This window comes from Palaemon carinicauda, chromosome 8 (genome assembly GCF_036898095.1).
Source record: "Palaemon carinicauda isolate YSFRI2023 chromosome 8, ASM3689809v2, whole genome shotgun sequence".
Taxonomy (NCBI): domain Eukaryota; kingdom Metazoa; phylum Arthropoda; class Malacostraca; order Decapoda; family Palaemonidae; genus Palaemon; species Palaemon carinicauda.
This window is the reverse complement of record NC_090732.1, coordinates 129,156,863-129,178,731: the sequence shown is the minus strand read 5'-3', so window position 1 is coordinate 129,178,731 and position 21,869 is coordinate 129,156,863. Positions and strand designations below refer to the sequence as shown.

Sequence of the window (21,869 nt, the reverse complement as noted above, 5' to 3'; positions counted from 1 at the left end):
CTAAGTTTCGAAAGTGTAATGCTAGGGACTGTAATAGGCGTCTTCCAAAGGCTTCTCTCGACCCTCATACTGTTTGTTCCAATTGTCGGGGTAAAACCTGTCAATTGGGAGATCGGTGTGAGGAATGCGTGGGCCTTTCGGAATTCGATTGGATCGAATTTGATAAATATACACGCAGACTAGAGAGAGATAGGGTAAGGAGAAGTTCATCTAGGTCCGTAGATTTTTCCTCTCCACATGCCCCTGAACCTAATCCTTCCCCTGTAGTGGTTGTTCCTAACCCCCCTCCTAGCACTCAGGAGCCGTCTATGCAAGACATGTTGCGTGCTATTCATGCCTTGGGGGAGAGAGTTGAGGCTTTAGCAAGTGACCGTAATCAACTCATGTCTGACGTGAAGGAACTCAAGTGCCAAAGTGCCACGGAGGAAAGTGGGAAAGTGCTTAGTGTTACGCAAAGTGTTGTGAACAGTGTTGCGACCGAGGGTTCGTCTGTTCGTGCCTGTCGTTCACCTAGTCCGGGACCTCTTGCAAGCTCCCAAGCCCAGGGGAGAAGCAATGTCGTACGACTTATGGGTTCGAGAGGCCTTGATCAGCGAACAGACGTTCCCTCTTTGGTATCAGGCGTATCTCGTCAAGATCGCCCCTACCATAAGACGAGAGAGCCCATTTTTACCTCGTCGTCCGAAGGCGTTTCACGTAAGAAACCATGGAGCAAGGTCTCTAGACCTTTGAAACGCAAGTCGGTCCCTTCAGGACAAGTCCAACGTCCCGGATGTAGTCACTGGGGCAGTTCGGACCCGTTGCCGTCATCGGATGACTGCTCGCCGCCTAAGCAAGGCAAAGTTGTGCCGTCTCAGTCGCTAACCCCGTCTGTTACCGCACCCGTTTCCGTAGGTAGACCCTAAATGGGTTATACTGCAGGACATGCAGTCTAAGCTTGCGTCCCTTATGGAAGACTACAACGCAGAGAAGGTTTCCGTTGAACCTAGCCGTTTTTCTCATGGAGATACTGGCCGTCAGCCATCCAAGCGTTCTGTTGTGCGTCCAGTTGACGTTGATGTAGCTTTCTCACGTCAACCAGTTGGGGTTGTACCTCCCCCGATGCGGTCCCGTGTGGATTTCCAGCCGCACGTTGACGTTAGGCAACTCACTGATGCGACTGGTGACGTTCAGGACGTTCACCAACCATCAGAGTTGGCTTGTTTTGACGCGGTGCGTCAACCTCCGCAACCCAGTGTGGTGTTGACTGCACAACCCAGACGGTCTAAACAGTGTCGGGTGGACGCTGTGCGTCCTCGCGCACCTGTTGTTGTTGACAGTTCCCAGACTGTTCAGCAGTTTCAGGACGCTGCATCCTGCTCCGTCACTTATGCACCAGTGCGGCCGGACGCTGCCGGTCAAACGTTGCCTATCCCTTTGCCGTTTTCTCATCAGTTATCAGATGAGGAACTTTCAGATGAGGACGTTGCTGAACCCCAGCCTGAGGATCAGCCTCCAGAATTAGATGAGCCTAGAGCAGTTCCACCATCTATGGACTTTAAAAAAGTCATGCTTGTTTTTAAAGAGTTGTTCCCTGAACACTTTATCTCTGTGGCTCCTCGTTCGCCGCCGTCTGAGTTTGTTTTAGGCGTTCCTGCTGCCATGCCAGCCTTTACAAAACTCGTTCTCTCTCGCTCATCCAAGAGAGCTTTACGGCTGTTAGGCGATTGGTTGGAAACCAAGAGGAGTTTAGGTAAGACGGCCTTTGCCTTCCCCCCATCTAAACTCTCGTCTAGATCGAGCGTCTGGTATGCCACGGGAGAAGTTCTCGGCTTGGGAGTTCCTGCCTCTGCCCAGGGCGACTTCTCAAGTCTTGTAGACTCTCCCCGCCGCCTTGCCATGAGACGCTCGAAGATTAGTTGGTCATCCTCAGACCTGGACCATCTACTTAAAGGCATCTTTAGGGCTTTTGAAGTTTTTAACTTCCTTGACTGGTGTTTGGGAGCCTTAGTAGGAAAATCTCATCAGCCGATAGGGATGTCTCCTTACTCATTATGTCCTGCATGGACAAGGCCGTCCGCGATGGATCCAACGAGCTTGCCGCCTCATTTACGTCAGGAGTCCTAAAGAAACGAGAGTCTCTGTGCTCTTTTCTGTCAGCAGGAGTGACGCCCTGTCAACGATCTGAGCTACTCTTTGCTCCTTTGTCTAAGTTCTTGTTTCCTGAACTCTTAGTTAAGGAAATAGCCTTGTCTTTAGTGCAGAAGGACACCCATGATTTGGTTGCGTCCTCGGCTCGCAAAGTTCCCCCTTTGTCTGCCTTGTCTGCTAGACCTAGGATAGACACTCCAGCGTCCAGGTTTATTCCACCCTTTCGTGGCAGAGCCCCCAGCAGGGGAGGTGCTCGTGCCGAAGGGAAGAGAGGAAAGAGGAAAGGATCCAAGTCCTCGCGGGGCAGAGTCTGACTGCCCGCAACTTCAGACAGCAGTAGGTGCCAGACTCAAGAACTTCTGGCAAGCCTGGGAGAAGAGAGGCGCAGATCAACAATCTGTGAGGTTGCTCAGAGAGGGGTACAAAATCCCTTTTGTACGCAGACCTCCTCTAGCGACGTCCCCCATCGATCTCTCTCCCAGGTACCGAGAGGAAGCAAAGAGACAAGCCCTGAAACTGGAAGTGTCTCTTTTACTAGAGAAGGGAGCGGTGGTCAAAGTCTCGGACCTTCAATCACCGGGGTTTTACAACCGTCTCTTCCTAGTACCAAAGAAGACAGGAGGTTGGAGACCGGTGCTAGACGTCAGTGCTCTGAATGTCTTTGTCACAAAGACGAAGTTCACCATGGAGACCACAAAGTCAGTCTTAGCAGCGGTCAGAAAGGGAGACTGGATGGTCTCTCTCGACCTAAGGGCCGCTTACTTCCACATCCCCATTCACTCAGATTCCCAACCTTTTCTGGGATTCGTCTTCGACGATGTGGTGTACCAGTTTCGGGCCCTGTGCTTTGGCCTAAGCACTGCTCCTCGCGTGTTTACGAGGCTTATGAGGACTGTGGCAAAATTCCTCCATTTATCGGACATCCGAGCCTCCCTTTATTTGGACGACTGGCTTCTCAGAGCCTCTTCCAGTCATCGCTGTCTGAAGGATCTCAATTGGACTCTAGATCTGACCAAGGAATTGGGACTCCTAGTCAACTTGGAAAAGTCCCAGCTAATCCCATCCCAAACTATTCTGTATTTAGGGATGGAAATTCACAGTCAAGTTTTTCGGGCTTTTCCGTCGGCCCCCAGAATAGATCAAGCCCTGCTCGTCATCCAAAAGATGTTGAAGAGAGAACGTTGCTCAGTCAGGAATTGGATGAGTCTGGTAGGAACGCTATCATCCCTGGAGCAATTTGTCTCGCTAGGAAGGCTACACCTCCGACCTCTACAATTCCATCTAGCTTTTCACTGGAAAAAGGACAAGACGCTAGAGGCGGTCTCGATCCCGATTTCCGAAAAGATAAAGACTTGTCTGACTTGGTGGAAAGACAATATCAGTCTACGAGAGGGACTTCCCCTAGCAGTTCAGAAACCCAACCACGTTCTCTTCTCAGACGCATCGGACTTGGGCTGGGGCGCGACGCTGGATGGTCGGGAATGCTCAGGTCTGTGGAACTCGAGTCAGAGGAGCATGCATATCAACAGCAAGGAGCTTTTGGCAGTTCACCTGGCCTTGATAAGCTTAGAGAGTCTCCTTCGAGGCAAGGTGGTGGAGGTCAACTCGGACAACACCACGGCCTTGGCGTACATTTCCAAACAGGGAGGTACCCACTCACTGACTCTGTACGAGATTGCAAGGGACCTGCTCATCTGGTCAAGAGATCGAGGCATCTCCCTAGTAACGAGGTTCATCCAGGGCGACTTGAACGTTCTAGCAGATTGTCTCAGTCGGAAAGGTCAAGTAATTCCAACCGAATGGACCCTCCACAAGGATGTGTGCAAGAGACTTTGGGCGACTTGGGGTCAACCCACCATAGATCTCTTTGCAACCTCGCTGACCAAGAGGCTTCCAATCTATTGCTCTCCAGTCCCAGATCCAGCAGCAATACATATAGATGCCTTTCTCCTAGATTGGTCACACCTAGATCTTTACGCATTCCCACCATTCAAGATTGTCAACAAGGTACTGCAGAAATTCGCCTCTCACGAAGGGACAAGGTTGACGTTAGTTGCTCCCCTCTGGCCCGCGAGAGAATGGTTCACCGAGGTACTTCGATGGATGGTAGACTTTCCCAGAAGTCTTCCTCTAAGAGTAGACCTTTTACGTCAGCCACACGTAAAGAAGGTACACCAAAGCCTCCACACTCTTCGTCTGACTGCCTTCAGACTATCGAAAGACTCTCGAGAGCTAGAGGCTTTTCGAAGGAGGCAGCCAGTGCGATTGCAAGAGCGAGGAGAGCTTCTACCATTAGAGTTTACCAATCGAAGTGGGAAGTCTTCCGAGACTGGTGCAAGTCAGTATCCGTATCCTCGTCCAGTACCTCTGTAGCCCAAATCGCCGATTTTCTCTTATACCTGAGAAAAGTTCGCTCCCTTTCAGCTCCCACGATCAAGGGCTACAGAAGCATGTTGGCCTCGGTCTTCCGGCATAGAGGCTTAGATCTTTCCAACAATAAAGATCTGCAAGACCTCCTTAAGTCTTTTGAGACCTCTAAGGAACGTCGTTTGGCTACGCCTGGGTGGAATTTAGACGTGGTCCTAAGATTCCTCATGTCAGACAGGTTTGAGCCTTTACATTCAGCCTCCCTGAAAGATCTCACGCTTAAGACTCTTTTCCTGGTGTGCTTGGCCTCGGCTAAAAGAGTCAGTGAGCTTCATGCCTTCAGCAAGAACATCGGTTTTTCGTTAGAAAAAGCCACTTGTTCTCTTCAGCTTGGTTTCCTAGCCAAGAATGAGCTGCCTTCTCGTCCTTGGCCTAAATCTTTCGATATTCCTAGCTTATCGGAGATCGTAGGCAATGAACTAGAGAGAGTATTATGCCCTGTTAGAGCTCTTAAGTTCTACTTAGCTCGTACTAAACCTTTACGAGGTCATTCTGAAGCGTTATGGTGTTCGGTTAAGAAGCCATCCTTGCCTATGTCAAAGAATGCTTTGTCATATTTTATCAGATTGTTAATACGAGAAGCTCATTCACACTTGAGTGAGGAAGACCGATCTTTGCTTAAGGTTAAGACGCACGAGGTTAGAGCTGTAGCAACTTCCGTGGCCTTTAAGCAAAATAGATCTCTGCAAAGTATCATGGACGCGACCTTTTGGAGAAGCAAGTCAGTGTTCGCGTCATTTTACTTGAAAGATGTCCAGACTCTTTACGAGAACTGCTACACACTGGGTCCATTCGTGGCAGCGAGTGCAGTAGTGGGTGAGGGCTCAACCACTACAATTCCCTAATTCCATATCCTTTTAATCTGTCTCTTGAAATGTTATGTTGTTTTTATGGGTTGTTCGGAAGGCTAAGAAGCCTTTCGCATCCTGGTTGATTTGGCGGGTGGTCAAAGTCATTTCTTGAGAGCGCCCAGATTAGGGGTTTGATGAGGTCCTGTTGTATGGGTTGCAGCCCTTGATACTTCAGCTCCTGGGAGTCTGTCAGCATCCTAAGAGGATCGCTGGGCTCCGTGAGGAAGACAGACTTACAAGGCAGAGTAATCGTCTAAGTCGACTTCCTTACCAGGTACCTATTTATTTTGGTTTTGTTATATTGATAACTGTCAAAATGAAAAAACTCTTACCTTATACGCTGTAAACATATTTAACTCTGGTCTCTACCCACCTCCTTGGGTGTGAATCAGCTATTATATATTCACCGGCTAAGTTAAATATTTAAAAATGATATTTTAATTATAAAATAAATTTTTGAATATACTTACCCGGTGAATATATAAATTAAATGACCCTCCCTTCCTCCCCAATAGAGACGCAGCGGGACGAGAAGAATTGAAGGTTTTGTTTACATTCGAGAGTGGTATCTGGCCGACAGTTGGCGCTGGTGGGCACACCCGCAACCTGCATAGCGATCGCTCGCGAGTTTTTTAAGTATGTTGTCTGTCGAGCCGCAGAGTTGCAGCTATTATATATTCACCGGGTAAGTATATTCAAAAATTTATTTTATAATTAAAATATCATTTTCACAAAATTGATTATCAAAGAGTTTAGGGGAGTGTCTTGACTTAAACAAATTAGCTGTTGATGAAGCACTGTTTTTTATTGATTCATGTGATGTTGGCCATAATTAAGAAAAAATTATATAGACTAACTAATGACCTAAACAATTATTGCTCAAGACAAAACCGTATCTTCTCTAAAAAATAAGCTTATGAACAAAGGGAAAAAGAGAAAATTGCAAACATGGACAGTAATCACGTAAAAATATACTCAAGGAAAAATATGAACAGAGAAAAGAGAAATAAATATATCATGATGAGGAAAGGTCCCTGAAGATGAATGATTGATAAAGGCTGATCATCTCCATCTTTTTCTGTGACCTGGAATATATTAGACAGTATTTTAGATGATTTATGTTACTGTATTTCATCATAATGCAATACTTAATGTGTGCTTTTTATCACTACTGAGGCTATTAAGAAATTTATGTAATTGATGTACAATTATAATTATGATATGTACAGTTACAACTTAGGTTACTTCCTTATCCATATATAATATAATATATGGATCTTTCTTGGCTCTAAACTGATGGTTATGTGTCAGTAAGGAAATTTTTCATGAAACTTTGCAAGCAGACATGGACTGAGGTACTATGAAAATGCTTGTAAGACACTTAACTTTGAATGCTTCCTAAGTTTGTTTAGGATTTCGTAGTTCCATTTCTGGATGAGGCCAGCTTCTAAGAAACGAAGAATGCCTTGGTCAAATTTATATTTCCATGCTTTGTGTTTTTTGAAGAATATTACTAAGCTATTCTTGTAAATAACCTCATTGACGAAGTACACTTTGTCAGTTATTCCCATCTGCGAATAGGAAGACTCTAGGAATGGTAGGAATTCTAGGTGTACAAAAGGAGACTCCATCATTCTTTCCACACAGTCTTCTTCTCCTAAGTATTCCTTATTCATGTCAACAGGAACCAATTGCAGCTTCCTTCCAAGGGCAGATAGCAAAGGATGGTTGGTCGTGCTTAGTGCTTCGCTCACAAAATCACCATAGTCAAGCATGCACAATCTGAAAATTCGAATGCTTAAATAGCTTCATGAAGTTAATTGAAAAGAGATGGATTATTATCAATTTCAATACAAATACTTTGGTAGAGGGTTCTTGAATAGTGTTTTTTTTTAAGGAAAGAAATCATAATTTTGTGGGATGCTCAAATAAGAAAGTGTGGGTACTGGCTAAAGACCAGCTTGATCTATCATTAACAATAGCATAACAGAATCAGAATGAATTTGAAAATGGTAACCTTTACATGTCTTTTGATCCCTGTAACTGGTTATTGACACCTCTGTACAAAAGTTGATTATCTTACTTATAAAGTCGCCCATGGTTTCCTAATCTTCCATGTTAAAGAGAAGTAAATGATTCAGTTTACCAGATCTTCTGTCCTGCAAATATTTCACTGTTTCACAGGCTTACTGACTGACGCTTATAGGCTTAGACCATTTAATTTTTGTAAATATGGCTCTTCTTTAGATTCTTACTAGTTCTTCTTTGCTGTGATGTTACTCATGCTATGTATTTATTCAAGGTTTTTCTTTAAATACAGTGGTGAGATGTGTCATAGCTTCTGTCATTTTCAGAAGTCTCAAATCATAAACCTGTTTGTATAAAAAATTCAGTATTATGATATTCTAAGAAGAAAGTGAGATACTAACCTGAATGGACTTTGCGCAAGCTGTTTCAATGTGGTTATTCTGCGTGGATATACAGGCACAGTGAAAAAAGAGATGAGGTTGCAGGCATAGATGATTCCAGTGACATAGGCACTAAACCACCAGAATGCTATGAAAATCCGGAGAGCAAGTATCTTTGGTCGGTACGCCACACTCTGATTCACCAGGCTCTAAGAAGGGAAAAAATATTTGGTGTTGTCTAATGCATTTATATTTCCTGAGTCTTGAAAACAATTTTGAGATTCCTTGCAGTACTTGAACCGTCTGAATTTTATTTTCAGACTGATCAAAATAATGGGGTAGAGTACAATGATACACCCACAGTTTTTAGAAGCCGAAGTAGTTGGAAAAATATAAATTTTTGTTTGGAGTAAGCGCACTCATCCATAGATTCCCTCAGGAAACCTATTTTGCCTATAGTTTGCGTTGGCATACCTGACATTCTAGACCATATGTGACACTATAGGTAGAAGTCATAGGAATGTAAAATTGCCGTATCTCTTGGCAATTGATGATAATAATGATAATAATAATAATAATAATAATAATAATGATAATTGAAATAATAATAATAATTGATAATTAAAATAATTTGGAATGTATCTAAATTTGCATACAGTATATTGATGACATCAATTACAGTAAATCAATTTAACCCCACTCTACAAACACAACATAATATCCCTTGGGCTTTCATGTGCTAATGAACAATGGGTAATATGTATAGATTAGGAAGAAAATCCGAAGCGTGACTTATCGATCCAGCAGCTGTAACAAAGTGCAAAATCTTCAATAACAAAAACAACCCAGACTTACCTTTGTGATAAGAAAGAGGCATTTCACATAGCTCATTTGTTCCGTCGTTATTTGGAGCAGGTAGAAAGTGACTGGGGTGACGATGAGAGTGAGAACTAGGGCCCCCCAAACATGGACGCTGAAAGGGTATATAATGCTCTGCCAACGAGGTAAAGGGCTCGGCTGTCGAACTGCGAATCCGTAGCTTTGAAGAGAATAAAAAATTGATTGTAGGTGTTGAACAGCCTTCATCCTAATTCTTCCATGTTAGGCCTATGCTTTGTATAGAAAAATGTCATTAATGTATCTCCCTCCATGTCTATTTTCTATGTTCTATCTACTCTTCTTGTGATTGTCATTCAATAATCAACTTCTGTTTTTATTTTATCCCACCCTGCCCCTTCCATTTTATAATGGTGAACTTTTGTACCTTGCAGGATGCATATTTTTCTGTTGATATTCTATACCTTGAATTGACCTATTATTTATGGCTGCAGGTCAATTTTAAAGAAAATTCAAAAATATTTTTCCATTTATCTCTCACAAAGTCTGATAATAAAGGTCATTTTTTATTCTAAAGTTCTGCATTTAATTTTCTTTCACTGAAGGTTGTTAAGCATTTTCCTCAACTCATTTTCATCGTTTTCACTGAAGGTTGTTAAGCATTTTCCTCAACTCATTTTCATCGTTATGCTATATGGGTAGAAAAATTTTATAGGATGTTATTTTCTCTACTGATTTGAAGGTTCTTGGTAAACCAAAGAATGGTTGCTATTTTTTCTACTTTTTTACTTCAAGATATTTTCAGATTCGGTGTCGATTTAACAATGAAAATATTTTATTTCCAGCATTTTTTCTAAACTCATGATGGAACTGGTTGGGTGGATATCTTAGGAGGTGGGGAGCATGATTATTTGCCCTGAATATTCTATGCTTTCACTTTTTTTTCCAGTTTGCAATCCCATCTTACATTTTAATCTAATGCAATGAAATTTTGCATCAATTTCAAGGTTGGTGATTATTTCAAATTTGATAGTTTTCCAAGTTCACATGTTAATTAAAGTCCAGTAAGCATCACAAGATGAAATTGGCCAATTATGCTGGATTTTGTTGTTGGATGTATTAAAACATTTAGTGGCCGCTCATGAGTAACAGAGGCAATGGACTGATCATTGCACATGTTGCACAGTTTCCTATGGACCTACCATATACACACCTATGATCAACCTCAAACCCCTCTCCTCTGCCCAAGCTAGGACCAGGCAAAGCTAGGCAATGGTTGCTGATGACTCATCAGGTAGACCTATATGCTTCTCAAATCAAATTGGCAATAGAGGTGGCCCCCTGTGTTTTGAAGAGGACTGTGTTTATGAAAACTCCATGTAAGGACTTCAGAATATCTAAATTTGGTGTAACTTGTCCCTGTAAACTCTGTCTATGATGAATGATTATATTTTTCTTATCTTGCAGATCATAAGTAAAGATGTTCCTCGTATGCACAAAAGTTTTGATGCTGGGAAAGTCCTTTTGGTCCTGGTTGTGGTCTGTGAACTATTCTAGTCAAGAGATATGATGGAGAAAAGTTCCTTTAGTCACTTGGCCAGGTGGTAGGTTGGCATTAGGGCCTAGCTGATGATGATTGTAGTGTTTTCCCTATTTTTTCTATATTGATATTCTCCTGTATACAGTATAAGTGGATTGTAAATTACCTAAGGCAATAGGAAGGCTCTTGAGTTCACTGTTTTCATTCACTCTTATGATGCTCCATAGTCTACAGGGCTTCTAGAGATTCATGATTGTCCATTAGTTTACAGGGCTTCTAGAGATTCATGATGGTCCATAGTCTACAGGGCTTCTAGAGATTCATGATGGTCCATAGTCTACAGGGCTTCTAGAGATTCATGATGGTCCATAGTCTACAGGGCTTCTAGAGATTCATGATGGTCCATAGTCTACAGGGCTTCTAGAGATTCATGATGGTCCATAGTCTACAGGGCTTCTAGAGATTCATGATTGTCCATTAGTTTACAGGGCTTCTAGAGATTCATGATGGTCCATAGTCTACAGGGCTTCTAGAGATTCATGATTGTCCATTAGTTTACAGGGCTTCTAGAGATTCATGATGGTCCATAGTCTACAGGGCTTCTAGAGATTCATGATGGTCCATAGTCTACAGGGCTTCTAGAGATTCATGATGGTCCATAGTCTACAGGGCTTCTAGAGATTCATGATGGTCCATAGGTTATAGGGCTTCTAGAGATAGGAGAAACATGAGCCTTTATGTTAAGTTTTTGCTGGAATTTTTCAACATTGGTAAAAATATGTCTAGCAGCAAAGTCTGCCAGATGATTGACGATACCTTTGTGCTTTCAGTTTTTTGTTTATTTATGGATTATTTAATCATAAGATAGGGTTGCCCCTGTCTTTGAGTACTTCAGTGAGGAGTTGAGGATTAAGTAAAGTTACTCAACTTAGTTTTCTTTTTCAGGGGAAAGATCCTTTCACAGATGATAGTTATTGTATTTTGAACAGCACTCTGGGAAATATAAGTGATATTTGATTTCTTGGAAGCTACCCTGTTGTGGTTTGTTTTGGCTTCCATTTTAGTCATAGACCTCTTTTTTTTTTATCTATTAATGAAGATCGACACATGTTCAAGTTTAGAACCCTGTCACAGTATATCTGAAGAGTGGATAACCATAATGTGATGAAACTTGGCAAAGTGATCATTTGGTAACCTCCTTGAAATGATTATCTTTTGATAAGAAAAATAAACTCATGGTAGTTGATATGATATTATAAAAAAGTTTAATTTCATGAAGCCAATTATTCCTAAAATACAGGAGCTGATTTCTCCCTAAATAGTCTTCAAGGCAACTAAGACCTAGGTATTCATTCTTGAGACAGGTTTTCCTGTAAAAAGACACACACACTTTGAGAAAGTGATCAATTTTCATTGATTTCAGTGCATCCTATATCGGTTATTTTGGCAAAATGATATTTTCATAATAAAATAAATTTTTGAACATACCCACTGGTTATATAAGAATGGCTATAGTCCCTAGACGCCCGGCAGAAATTCAAAAACTCGTAGCAATCGCAGATATGCCAGGTGTACACTAGTGCCCTGGCGGTAGACAGGCCGAACTATTCCAATCACTTCAGACCTTCCATGCCCCTTGGTCTCTAGAGGGGAGGAGGGTGGGATTATAACTTATATAACCAGCGGGTAAGTATGTTCAAAAATTTATTTTATTATGAAAATATTATTTTTAAACATAAAACTTACCCGCTGGTTATATAAGAATGGCTGATTGACACCCTTGGTGGCGGGTCAGAGACAGCAACATAATTGGAAATTCACTTAAGAGTTAAATATAACCACTTAGAGGTTCGTACCTGATAAGGAAGCTGACTTCAATGGTTCTCTGTCTCATTCTGTCTGCTATCCTTACGAGATCCAGCGGTCCACCCAGGGGGCTGAAGATCTCTAGGAGCAGTCAAACGGTTCAATAACCTATAACATGACAGGACCTCAACTAATACCCTTGTTCCGGGCGCTCTTCAGGAACAAAATGGCCACCTGATTAAATAAAAAATTGCCGACCAATCTTCACGTACAATCATAAAACATATAGAAAAGTTCCAAGAGGAGAACGGGTACTAGGAATTTAGGGAAATGTAGTGGTGGATGTTTCACCTACTACCGCACTCGTTATTACGAATAATCCCAAAACGTAACAGTCCTCACAAAGAGACTGGATACGGTATAAGTAATGCAAGGCGAATACAGGTTTACCCCTTCAAAAGGCTGTATGCACGATGCTTTGCAGAGAACAGTTATGTTTAAAAGTTACAGAAGCTCCCACAGCTCTAACTTCATGAGTCTTTACTCTTTAGATAGCTTAATGTCCGCCTCACCACAGTGTGAGTGAGCCTTTGTAATTAAAGTCAATAAGAAACGATAGGGTGTTTTAGACATACGTAGTGCAGGTTTCTTGACTGCGCACCAAAGAGCCTCTGAATAGTCTCTTAACTCCTTTAGTCTTGTCTTGATAAAACTTCGTTTTAATCGGACAAAAAACTCTCCTCAACTCTTCACAAACCATATCCGAGAGAATAGTGATCTCGAAAGATTTAGGCCATGGATGAGAAGAACGTTTGTTTATGACCAAGAAATCAAGTTGCAAGGAGCATATGGCTTATCCGTTTGTGAAGTCCATGTTCTTGCTAATAGAGTGAACTTCACTGACTCTCAGCTGTTGCTAGACTTACTAAGAACAGTCTTCAAAGTAAGATCTTACAAAAGAAGCCAAGTGTAAAGGCTCGAATCTCACTACCGCAGAATTTTTAAAACAACTTCTAAATTCCAGGCTGGCGAATCTTGCTGACGCTTCTAATTCATCTCAAACGATCTGAGTAGATCTAGAAGGTCTTTATTTGATAGATTCAATTTCCTGCGTGAGAAGACAGCTGCCCGCATACTCCTGTACCCCTTGATGGTCGAGGAGGAAAAAATGTGCTTTCTTCTAAGTTCTAAGAAGAAATAGGCCACTTGCGTTTTAGAGTTACTAAATGAAGAGACTGAATAGCTCTACACTACTCCCTAAAACCTTCTATTTAGGCTGCAAAACCTTGAGGTAAAAGTCCTTTGTACAATCGATAGCCTCAGCTGCCTCCTTCGAACAACCCTCTAGATCTTATGGGTTTTCTGCAATATTGAAGGCAGCCAGACCTAAAGCTTGCTAGTTTAAAATAAGACGTTCACGATCCTGACGCGGGGAAACGGCCCGAAGGCATGCGTCCAGCATGGGCCCAGCATGAGTCCAGTATGGTTCCAGCATGCTTCCTATGATCAACATGTCGTGAGGGAGAGTCAAGATCTATACCGGCTCCCAAAACGTATTGAGATCAGTCGCAAGGAACCGATATCGAAGCTAGGCTTGTTGAAAGTGGCATCAACAACGTGAACCTCATGCTGTGAGGTTAAGACCTGATCGTGTGTAACCAGAGAGTGTTCAACATACTTTAAGCCAAAAGCTTGACGCGAGGGAGCGTTAGTTGCGTGGCCAGAGAGTCGCGAAGGAGAGACAACAATCTGCCTATACTGCTGTGAGAAACAGACTTTACTGTAGGCGTCTAGCATGAGACCAGATTGCCGCATGCGTTTGCATTGTCGTAAGGTGTTAGCGTGCTGTATGCGTTCACATTGTCGTGAGGATACAGCGCCTGCCTGCTTCCCGCCTGTTGCCAATCTACAGTTTGTCGCGAGGAGGCGACAGTATCGCGTCCGGTCAGAGATGCAAAGAACCAACTGTTTGTCTATCATGACGCAGGGAAAAAACCTGACTGACCTTAACCAGCATATGTCCAGGCTGACACATGCATCTAGGTTGCCGTGGGATTTCAGATTGATCAGCTTGCTGAGAGCTGTCCGTGTGTAGCATGCGTCCCCATGAGCGGTAGTCGCGTGTCCCGCAGAACACGAAGGTGAGACAACTTGTTGAAAAGATCAACCTTGACTGTTGGAGTCCAACATACGACCAGACTGGCGTCTGCGACTGTGTGAGGGAGAGACCAGACTGGCGTCTGCGTCTGCGTCTGCGTCTGCGTCTGCATCTGCGACTGTGTGTGAGGGAGAGACCAGACTGGCATCTGCGTCTGCGTGAGGACGAGACCAGACTGGCGTCTGCGTCTGCCGTAAGTGAGAGACCCGACTGCCCCATACGTCCGCCCTAGTGCTTTCCGTAACGTGAGCTGGTTGTTGCGAGGAAGCGTTGCTGAGTATCGGAGAACTATGCTGTCTGATACTAACGGGAGACTGTATTCTTGATCTATGGCTGTTCTTAGATTCTTTTAGGTGAAATTCTTCCACTTGAGAATCGTAAGCGCCAAAAAGTGATGAAATTGACCTCTTTAGCTCGGACATAACATACACTTGCGGGGCACCGCGTGCTCTAACTCAAACGTGAGCAATCGCTGTGAGAGATCAACAACCGTAATCCCGTGACCGATCTGGAAAGACCTTATGAGATTTCCAGCGCGCCTTGTGCGCGACCTGAACGTACCTAATGCTGCGAGATATCGTCAACAATAGTCAATGGCCCCCAAAGGAAGGTACTAGACATTCTCCCAATTTGGGGGAGGGGAAGAAGCGTGAACAGAAGAAAACTGAGCACCCTATCCACGATGAACTGCGTGTCTTACGCAATTTTTGGTGCTGACACTCTCCTTCTGAAAAGAAAACCTCCGGCGAACATCAGTTAGTGCAGGATAGGTTAGGGAGCATACAACTCATGACCGGTCTTGGACGTATTGGTTAGTGTAAACCAAGGCTAGGTTTTGCGTCCTTTGACGATGACGAACGCTTTTTTCCTAGAAAGAGCGTAAGATTCCAGAGGAAGAGTTAGGTTTGTATGCGACTTGTCTGACTTCCCCCTCTCTCGTGGAAGAAAACACACTCGATTGCTTCCAGCTTAAGCATCGCGACACGCCTGCTGCGAGGATAAGTCCTGTTCGCGTGCATTCATGACAAGTCACTTTCTAGTCTAGTAGAAAAGGAAAATGTAAAACGCTATCCTCGTCAGGAAACTGCGTCCTATTACACAGAAAAATTTTACAAGATCCGTGATGCCATAGTGATGAAGAACTGATCGCTTCAAGACATTCAAATTTTGCTCTGCTTAAGAGAATACGTCACATGGTTGTGACGTCATAATTCATCAATCGAAGGCGAAGAAAACGCCTTTACTTAGTCATTCTAAAGTGGAGAGCAAACGTCTTGGAATGCATCGACAGGATCGCTCGTTGGAACATACGTTTAGCGCTTAAGGTCTCTGATATATCTTAGCCTTACGACATTCTTTCTCTCAGGGGTTGAGAAGTAAGGAAGAGGTGTCGGGCTAGAAGTAAGACGGACACGAACTAACACATCCTCCAGTGCATTGCGCTATGTCTACGAGTCACTGAGCAATTGCGTTTTTAAAATTATTACATTAAATCATAAAAGATCTGCCCATTGTGGGAGAAATACTTTTACACTCTATTCTCATAAAGGCCTTAATGTACTTCCTACTGTTGCAGCTGCAGGCGCTGCTGCACCAACCTCTACAGTTAGGGTCGTTATGCTGCATTGAGGATGCGTTATTGCACTGACCTAGCAGCACTGACTCTTTGCACTTGTTACTGTTCTTATAACGATTTAATGTTAATTTATTTATTTTCTTATTTCCCCACTGAGCCATCTTTCCCTATTGGAGCAGTTTGGGTTAAAGCCTCTTGCTTTCCCAACTAGGGTTGTAGCCTGGTTAGCTTCGACGCACCTTTTGAAAAACTCTGAAGTCGGAACGAGGAGCAGCATGTATAAACTAAAATGGAAACTCTTCAGAAAAACCCTCATGAGTTTCTGAAAGTCACTTCCTTCCTCTTACAAATCTCTATCCAAAGAAGAGAAGTCTTGATTCCTAGGAGTCAACTCCTCAAGCTTCTGGATACTGACCTCAATGCTTAGAATCTTTAATTCTAGCTCTCCCAACCAAGAATTAGCCAGTAGGCCTTGGTCCGAGAACATATCTTTCTAGTTAAGATTTATTTCTCAATATAGCGCCTAGCGCAACCATGTTCCAACGCTAGGCGTTCATGGTCATGTAGGCATCAAAATCTATTGTCATGGGAAGCGTATCGTCTGACTGACGCTGACGCTCCGCTCCGCTACCTCTCCGGCCCGCTACCGCTCCACCCCGATACCACGTCTGACTGACGCTGACGCCTGTCATGCCACTTGGTAGCATGCTCTGCTGCCTGGTGATCGTCGGCGTGCCTGGATAGACTGACATTCGGCGCTATGAGCGGTTGGTTGACGTTGAGAAGCAGGTACTCGGAGCGATGCATCCATGTTCCTCCGCCGTTGAACATTGCGGCTGGTAGGCCGCCTGTGCGACAACGAGTCATCACCGGAATAGGCAGGATGCCTGTGCGTGACACCCAACCGCACTGCCAACGGCAGGCTGATAAGACCGTATAAACGAAGATAGTTTCCGTTTCATGTCTAACAGCAAAGACCAATTAGGAATAATCTTAGTCGACAAGCGTGCAGCATTTTCAAACATGAATCCGCTTTCGTCATCGATTCCGCGCTTGCATGAATCGTAACACACGAAGAATGATTCTAATTTTGTTCACAGCTTAGCGCCTGATGCGCTTCATCGCCTAATGTTAGAAAACACTTTTACCTCGCTTTTCCTATAGCGAGGGTGAGCGTTCTGAGGATCGACAGAAAAGGCTCGAGGGGGACTTCTGTTCGGGTCTTGAAAGACTGTAACGCCCGGTTACGCCTCTCGATTCCTTTTGCCGTTCGACTTAACTTCTCCCCTGGGTCGGGAGCTTGAAAGAGGTCTAAGGATAGGATAACGACAGGTCCGAACAGAAGCACCCTCCACTGAATAAAATTCACTGCACTAATTTATCTCTAAAATTCTAGCATTTTACTCTTTGTTAAAAATGATATTTCCACAATTGTTTCAAAAACCAAAGTATACACGCTTGTCAATGATTTGAATGGGAATGCAAAAAACACTGAATCCCATATAAATGCAACAAAATAATACATGTAAAATATAAAATATATTACTTGAATAGATACAGTATAGTAAAAGAATATATCTATAAACTAACCCTTCTATTAAGGGGTTCCAATAAAAGGCAAATTATCACCAGTAACAATTGGAACATCTACAATAATATATGACAAATTTTTAGTATTCCAAAACCCAACAAGCAAACAACGATACACAGAATCGTGAGCTACATCGATTGTCAAGAATACTAAGTCGTATAAACAATAACTGAATCATCACTTTCTTTAACTTTTGAATAAAGAAAAATACTAAAAGGAGCAATTAACTGTAAAATAACATGTTTCTTTTGTCCAGTACAACGCAAAAACTTGAGTTTGTTAAAAGAATGTACTATTCATAAAATCGATACAAAGAGAAAACGTAATATCGTGACGATAGACTGAAAACTGCATAGCATAAACAAACTGAACGCTAGTTACTCTTTGAAAACAGATCGGAGATTATCCAAAGAAAACCTATTAAAAGGACAAAAATTTTCTCAAAATAATATAATCCTTTTAATTTATAACTAAATACTCCGTAAAAAAGTATTCACTTATCTTCTTTGAAAAAAGCAAAACAGACTTAAGCGTAAGTCATATGGCTGTGACGTCATAGACAATGGCGAGATGTTTACATACCACCATAAGCTTTCGTTATATTTAAAAAAGGTTGAAAAAATTCTTAATTCTACCTTTTTAAATTATAAACATGTGATCACAGATCAAACAAACAAATAAGCGAATGCTAGAACCCAAAAAATAGGAGTACATCACCAAAATACTGCTAAAAATCCAGGTTAATAACGAGTGAATTCCAATACTTGTGCCTGCGTGAGGCGGCAGGGAAGGTCTGGAGTGATTGGAATACAGTGAACCCTCGTTTATCGTGGTAGATAGGTTCCAGACCCGGCCGCGATAAGTGAAAATCCGCGAAGTTGTGACACCATATTTACCTATTTATTCAACATGTATATTCAGACTTTTAAAACCTTCCCTTGTACGTAGTACTGTTAACAAACTACCCTTTAATGTACAGAACACTTAATGCATGTACTACAGTACCCTAAACTAAAACAGGCACAAATATTAAAGGTGATTTTATATCATGCGTTTCCTAAACACGCTAAAAAGCACGATAAAAAATGGCAACCAATGTTTTGTTTAGGTTTATCTCTGATCATAATGAAGAAACAAACTGGAGGTAGAGCTTTGCTTATTACCCAGACATATTTCCCATACTTTTCCCTTAGAACTACATCACATATATATATATATATATATATATATATATATATATATATATATATATATATATATATATATATATATATATATGTGTGTGTGTGTGTGTGTTTATATATATATATATATATATATATATATATATATATATATATATATATATATATATATATATATATATATATATATATATATATATATATATATATATATATATATATATATACATACCTACATATATACATACATACATATATACATAAATACATGCATACATATATATATATGTATATATATATATATATATATATATATATATATATATATATATATATATATATATATATATATATATTTTATATATATATTACTGTATATATATGGGTTATGGAAAAAATCCGCGGTGGTGAATCCGCGATGGTCGAACCGCGAAGTAGCGAGGGTTCACTGTAGTTCGGCCTGCCTACCGCCAGGGCGATAGTGTACACCTGGCATATCTGAAATTGCTACAAGTTTTTTTAATTTCTGCCGGGCGTCTAGGGACTATAGCCATTCTTATATAACCATCGGGTAAATTTTATGTTTAAAAAATACTTTTTTGAGAGTGATTGATAGTACCTTTTCTTTTCACAGTATCAGTACCAGTTCTTAATGATATTTATTGTATTTCATATTTTAAACTACTTGAACTAAAACATACTGTAGGGATAATCAAATTTAAATGGCAGCTATGAGCTCATTTGCTTTCATGTAAAGACAAGTGGGATAAATCTCTTAGGATGACATATTTTGCCATCTAAATAGAAACTTAATACATTGCACTATAAAAACATAAGAATAATTATGATTTCCTTACCCTTCATAGCTGTATGGATGCGTAAAGTCAAAGTCTTTAGCCCTTTCGTACGTGTTGGAAAAGCCATTAATTGTCAGATCTTTAGTGCCGCCCCATATCTCTCCAAGAAATCCATCCCACGTTCCATTGATTTTTTCACCCCAGTTCACTGAAACCAGAGATAAAGGTTCACTATCACTGTTGTAGATGGATGCCTCTTCAAAGCTTTACTAGTGAACATAACCAGTAGTTTGGTTTTGGTGTCTTGATCATCTTTAGGAAATTGATTGATGGAAATTTTTTATAAGTTGCAAGTTTCAAAAGACATAATTTTTCAGCTTTCAAGTCTAAATTGTTATGCTCTTAAAATTACACTCTTCCCAATTTTGAATATTTAAATACAGGAAATCTTGAATTAGTCCGTACACTCATCTGCTTCTTGGGTGGGCACATAGCTAAAATTGAGCCATGCTCCTATAGTATCCAACATTCTTTTATTGATTCCATCCATGGCACCATCATTAGCAGTATAGAAATACGGAAGCTCTGCATTATCACTCGCCAAATGAAGAATAGTGCCATGGAATGACCGAAACCGATCCACAAAGAGATCATCCCAGCTACTGAGGGAAGACCACCTTCCAATGTACAACCGTTTGCTTTGTGGATGGAATGGCTGCCATGTGTGAACAGCAAAAGCTGTAGGTTTTTCAATGGTTCGTTGAGCAGAAGAATGGATGAACATGGGGCACATGACTGCTAGAGACGAAGTGCGACTTGCAAGTTCTGTCTGTAAGAGGTTTTCATCACAATTCTCGCTGATGGAAACTATCAAGAGAGCTGCCAGGGACCAACTCAAGGGCGGTGAGTCGAGAATTGGAAAATTTTCTCCTGTGTATACGTAGACCAAGACTGCGCCTGCAATATGATGGTATTTTAATGAAATCAAGTAGATCTTAATTAAAAACCATTGTTGAAGATCCAAATCGTACAATTTAGATTGATTTAGATAGTCAAAATGGTCAGAACAAATTATATTTAATATTTGTTAGAGTAAAGAGCTATGCTTACGTGAATGTGGTGACAGAGTAAATTTTTTTTTAATATTTATCTGTGACAAGTTCCCTCGTAAATACCAGTCGTTAATGGTTGATATTAATAATAAATTCATGTGGTTTTTTTAAAGTGATTTCGAATGCTATATTGTGAATTCAGGTGAATATTGCTTTTTTTTAGTTTTAATTGATCTAATTATTCTTAGAATTTAGTTAATTTTCTGGAAATACATTTACTTGCTTTAAGGATATTAATTAAGATTGTTGCAACCAATTACATTGTTTGTATTCAAAATAATGTTATAAATAATTTGAGTTTGGTACATGATTTTTAATGTACTTTAGCTCCCAAAAATGACGTCAACAAATTGTGCTGTAAAATCTTACATCCCAGAGGATGTTATTAGAAACGTGTTGCGTGAAGTGAGAAAAAAAAAAGTGATGGGCTTAGTTGTTGAGGAGTGAATGCCTTATATGACCTTGGATACAATCATACTTTATCTTCTTATGTAATATTAGTTAATTTGTTACATGTAGATATATTTGATGCGGCTGGGATAACACAGTAAGACTAGAGAGAGTTTTGAAATTGACACTGTAAATAAATAGCCTTTACGAGGGGTAAACCCTCTTATCTAAGGTCTATAGATTCTATAGACCTTGTTCTTAGCAATCCTACCGAGACGTTAGGTGATCCGCCACAGCATGTCATTCTGTTCATTTATCAATTTTTATGAACACACATTAACGTTATTTTTGGGAGCTATAGTACAACAGTTTCAGGTATGTGAAGAAACTGTAGATTTTAATTAGTAAACTAGAAAGGTACTCTGAGAATGTAGACTTCCACCACAGTAGTTTATTTCTAGAAACCAGCTTGCCTTTCAGGAATCATTTTAGACTGTAAGCGTATTTGAAGTCTGTGTGACAGCCTTGTGCAAACTTGGGGTTAAGGTTGGGGTTGATATGGTTGACCTTTTACTCAACCTTGATCTCTGACCTAGGACTTTAAAAAACGAATCACTTCCACATCTAAGCCTAACACTTAATCTTTGAAAGTTTTGCTACTCTATGACTGAAATTGTTGCCAGGAAGTTTCTCACAAACAAACTAACAAGGGTGAAAACATAGCCTCCTTCCAACTTCGTTGGGGTTGGGGGGGGGGTTACAAAATGGTTCTCAGAAATGAGGTGAAGAAACTTATTCTTGTGAATTCTGGTATCGTCATAAAGGTGAAAACACTTTTCCTACAGTATCTGAGGTCTTCCTATAATTGGATAATCTTTTATTTTATTTTTCTAGACATCTTTTTTTTTTTACAGAAGAAGGGTGGCTTTGGTTAAGGTCAAATAACAATAGGCATGTGTCAGATTTGAATTGCTATATCCAGGGTTAGTTATTATTAATTTGAAAGTATCTTTTGCCAATGATATCTACAAGATTAAAGAGAGGTTTCTTTATCCTATAGTT

At 41.1% G+C, this 21,869-nt stretch overlaps 2 protein-coding genes across 2 annotated transcripts in view; one reads left to right on the top strand and one right to left on the bottom strand.

Moving 5' to 3' along the window:
* Positions 1 to 21,869, top strand: part of LOC137645914 (large ribosomal subunit protein mL63) — a 186,262-nt gene that overhangs the window by 43,103 nt on the left and 121,290 nt on the right. The gene's annotated exons all lie outside the window — the stretch shown is intronic.
* LOC137644744 (ionotropic receptor 21a-like) overlaps positions 6,767 to 21,869 on the bottom strand; it is a 25,854-nt gene continuing 10,751 nt past the window's right edge. The window contains exons 3-7 of the mRNA XM_068377641.1: positions 19,771 to 20,262; positions 19,366 to 19,513; positions 8,672 to 8,855; positions 7,838 to 8,025; positions 6,767 to 7,190 (exon numbers count right to left, since the gene is read on the bottom strand). Of these exons, the coding sequence (XP_068233742.1) occupies positions 6,767 to 7,190; positions 7,838 to 8,025; positions 8,672 to 8,855; positions 19,366 to 19,513; positions 19,771 to 20,262 (1,436 nt within the window). The remainder of the gene's footprint in view (positions 7,191 to 7,837; positions 8,026 to 8,671; positions 8,856 to 19,365; positions 19,514 to 19,770; positions 20,263 to 21,869) is intronic.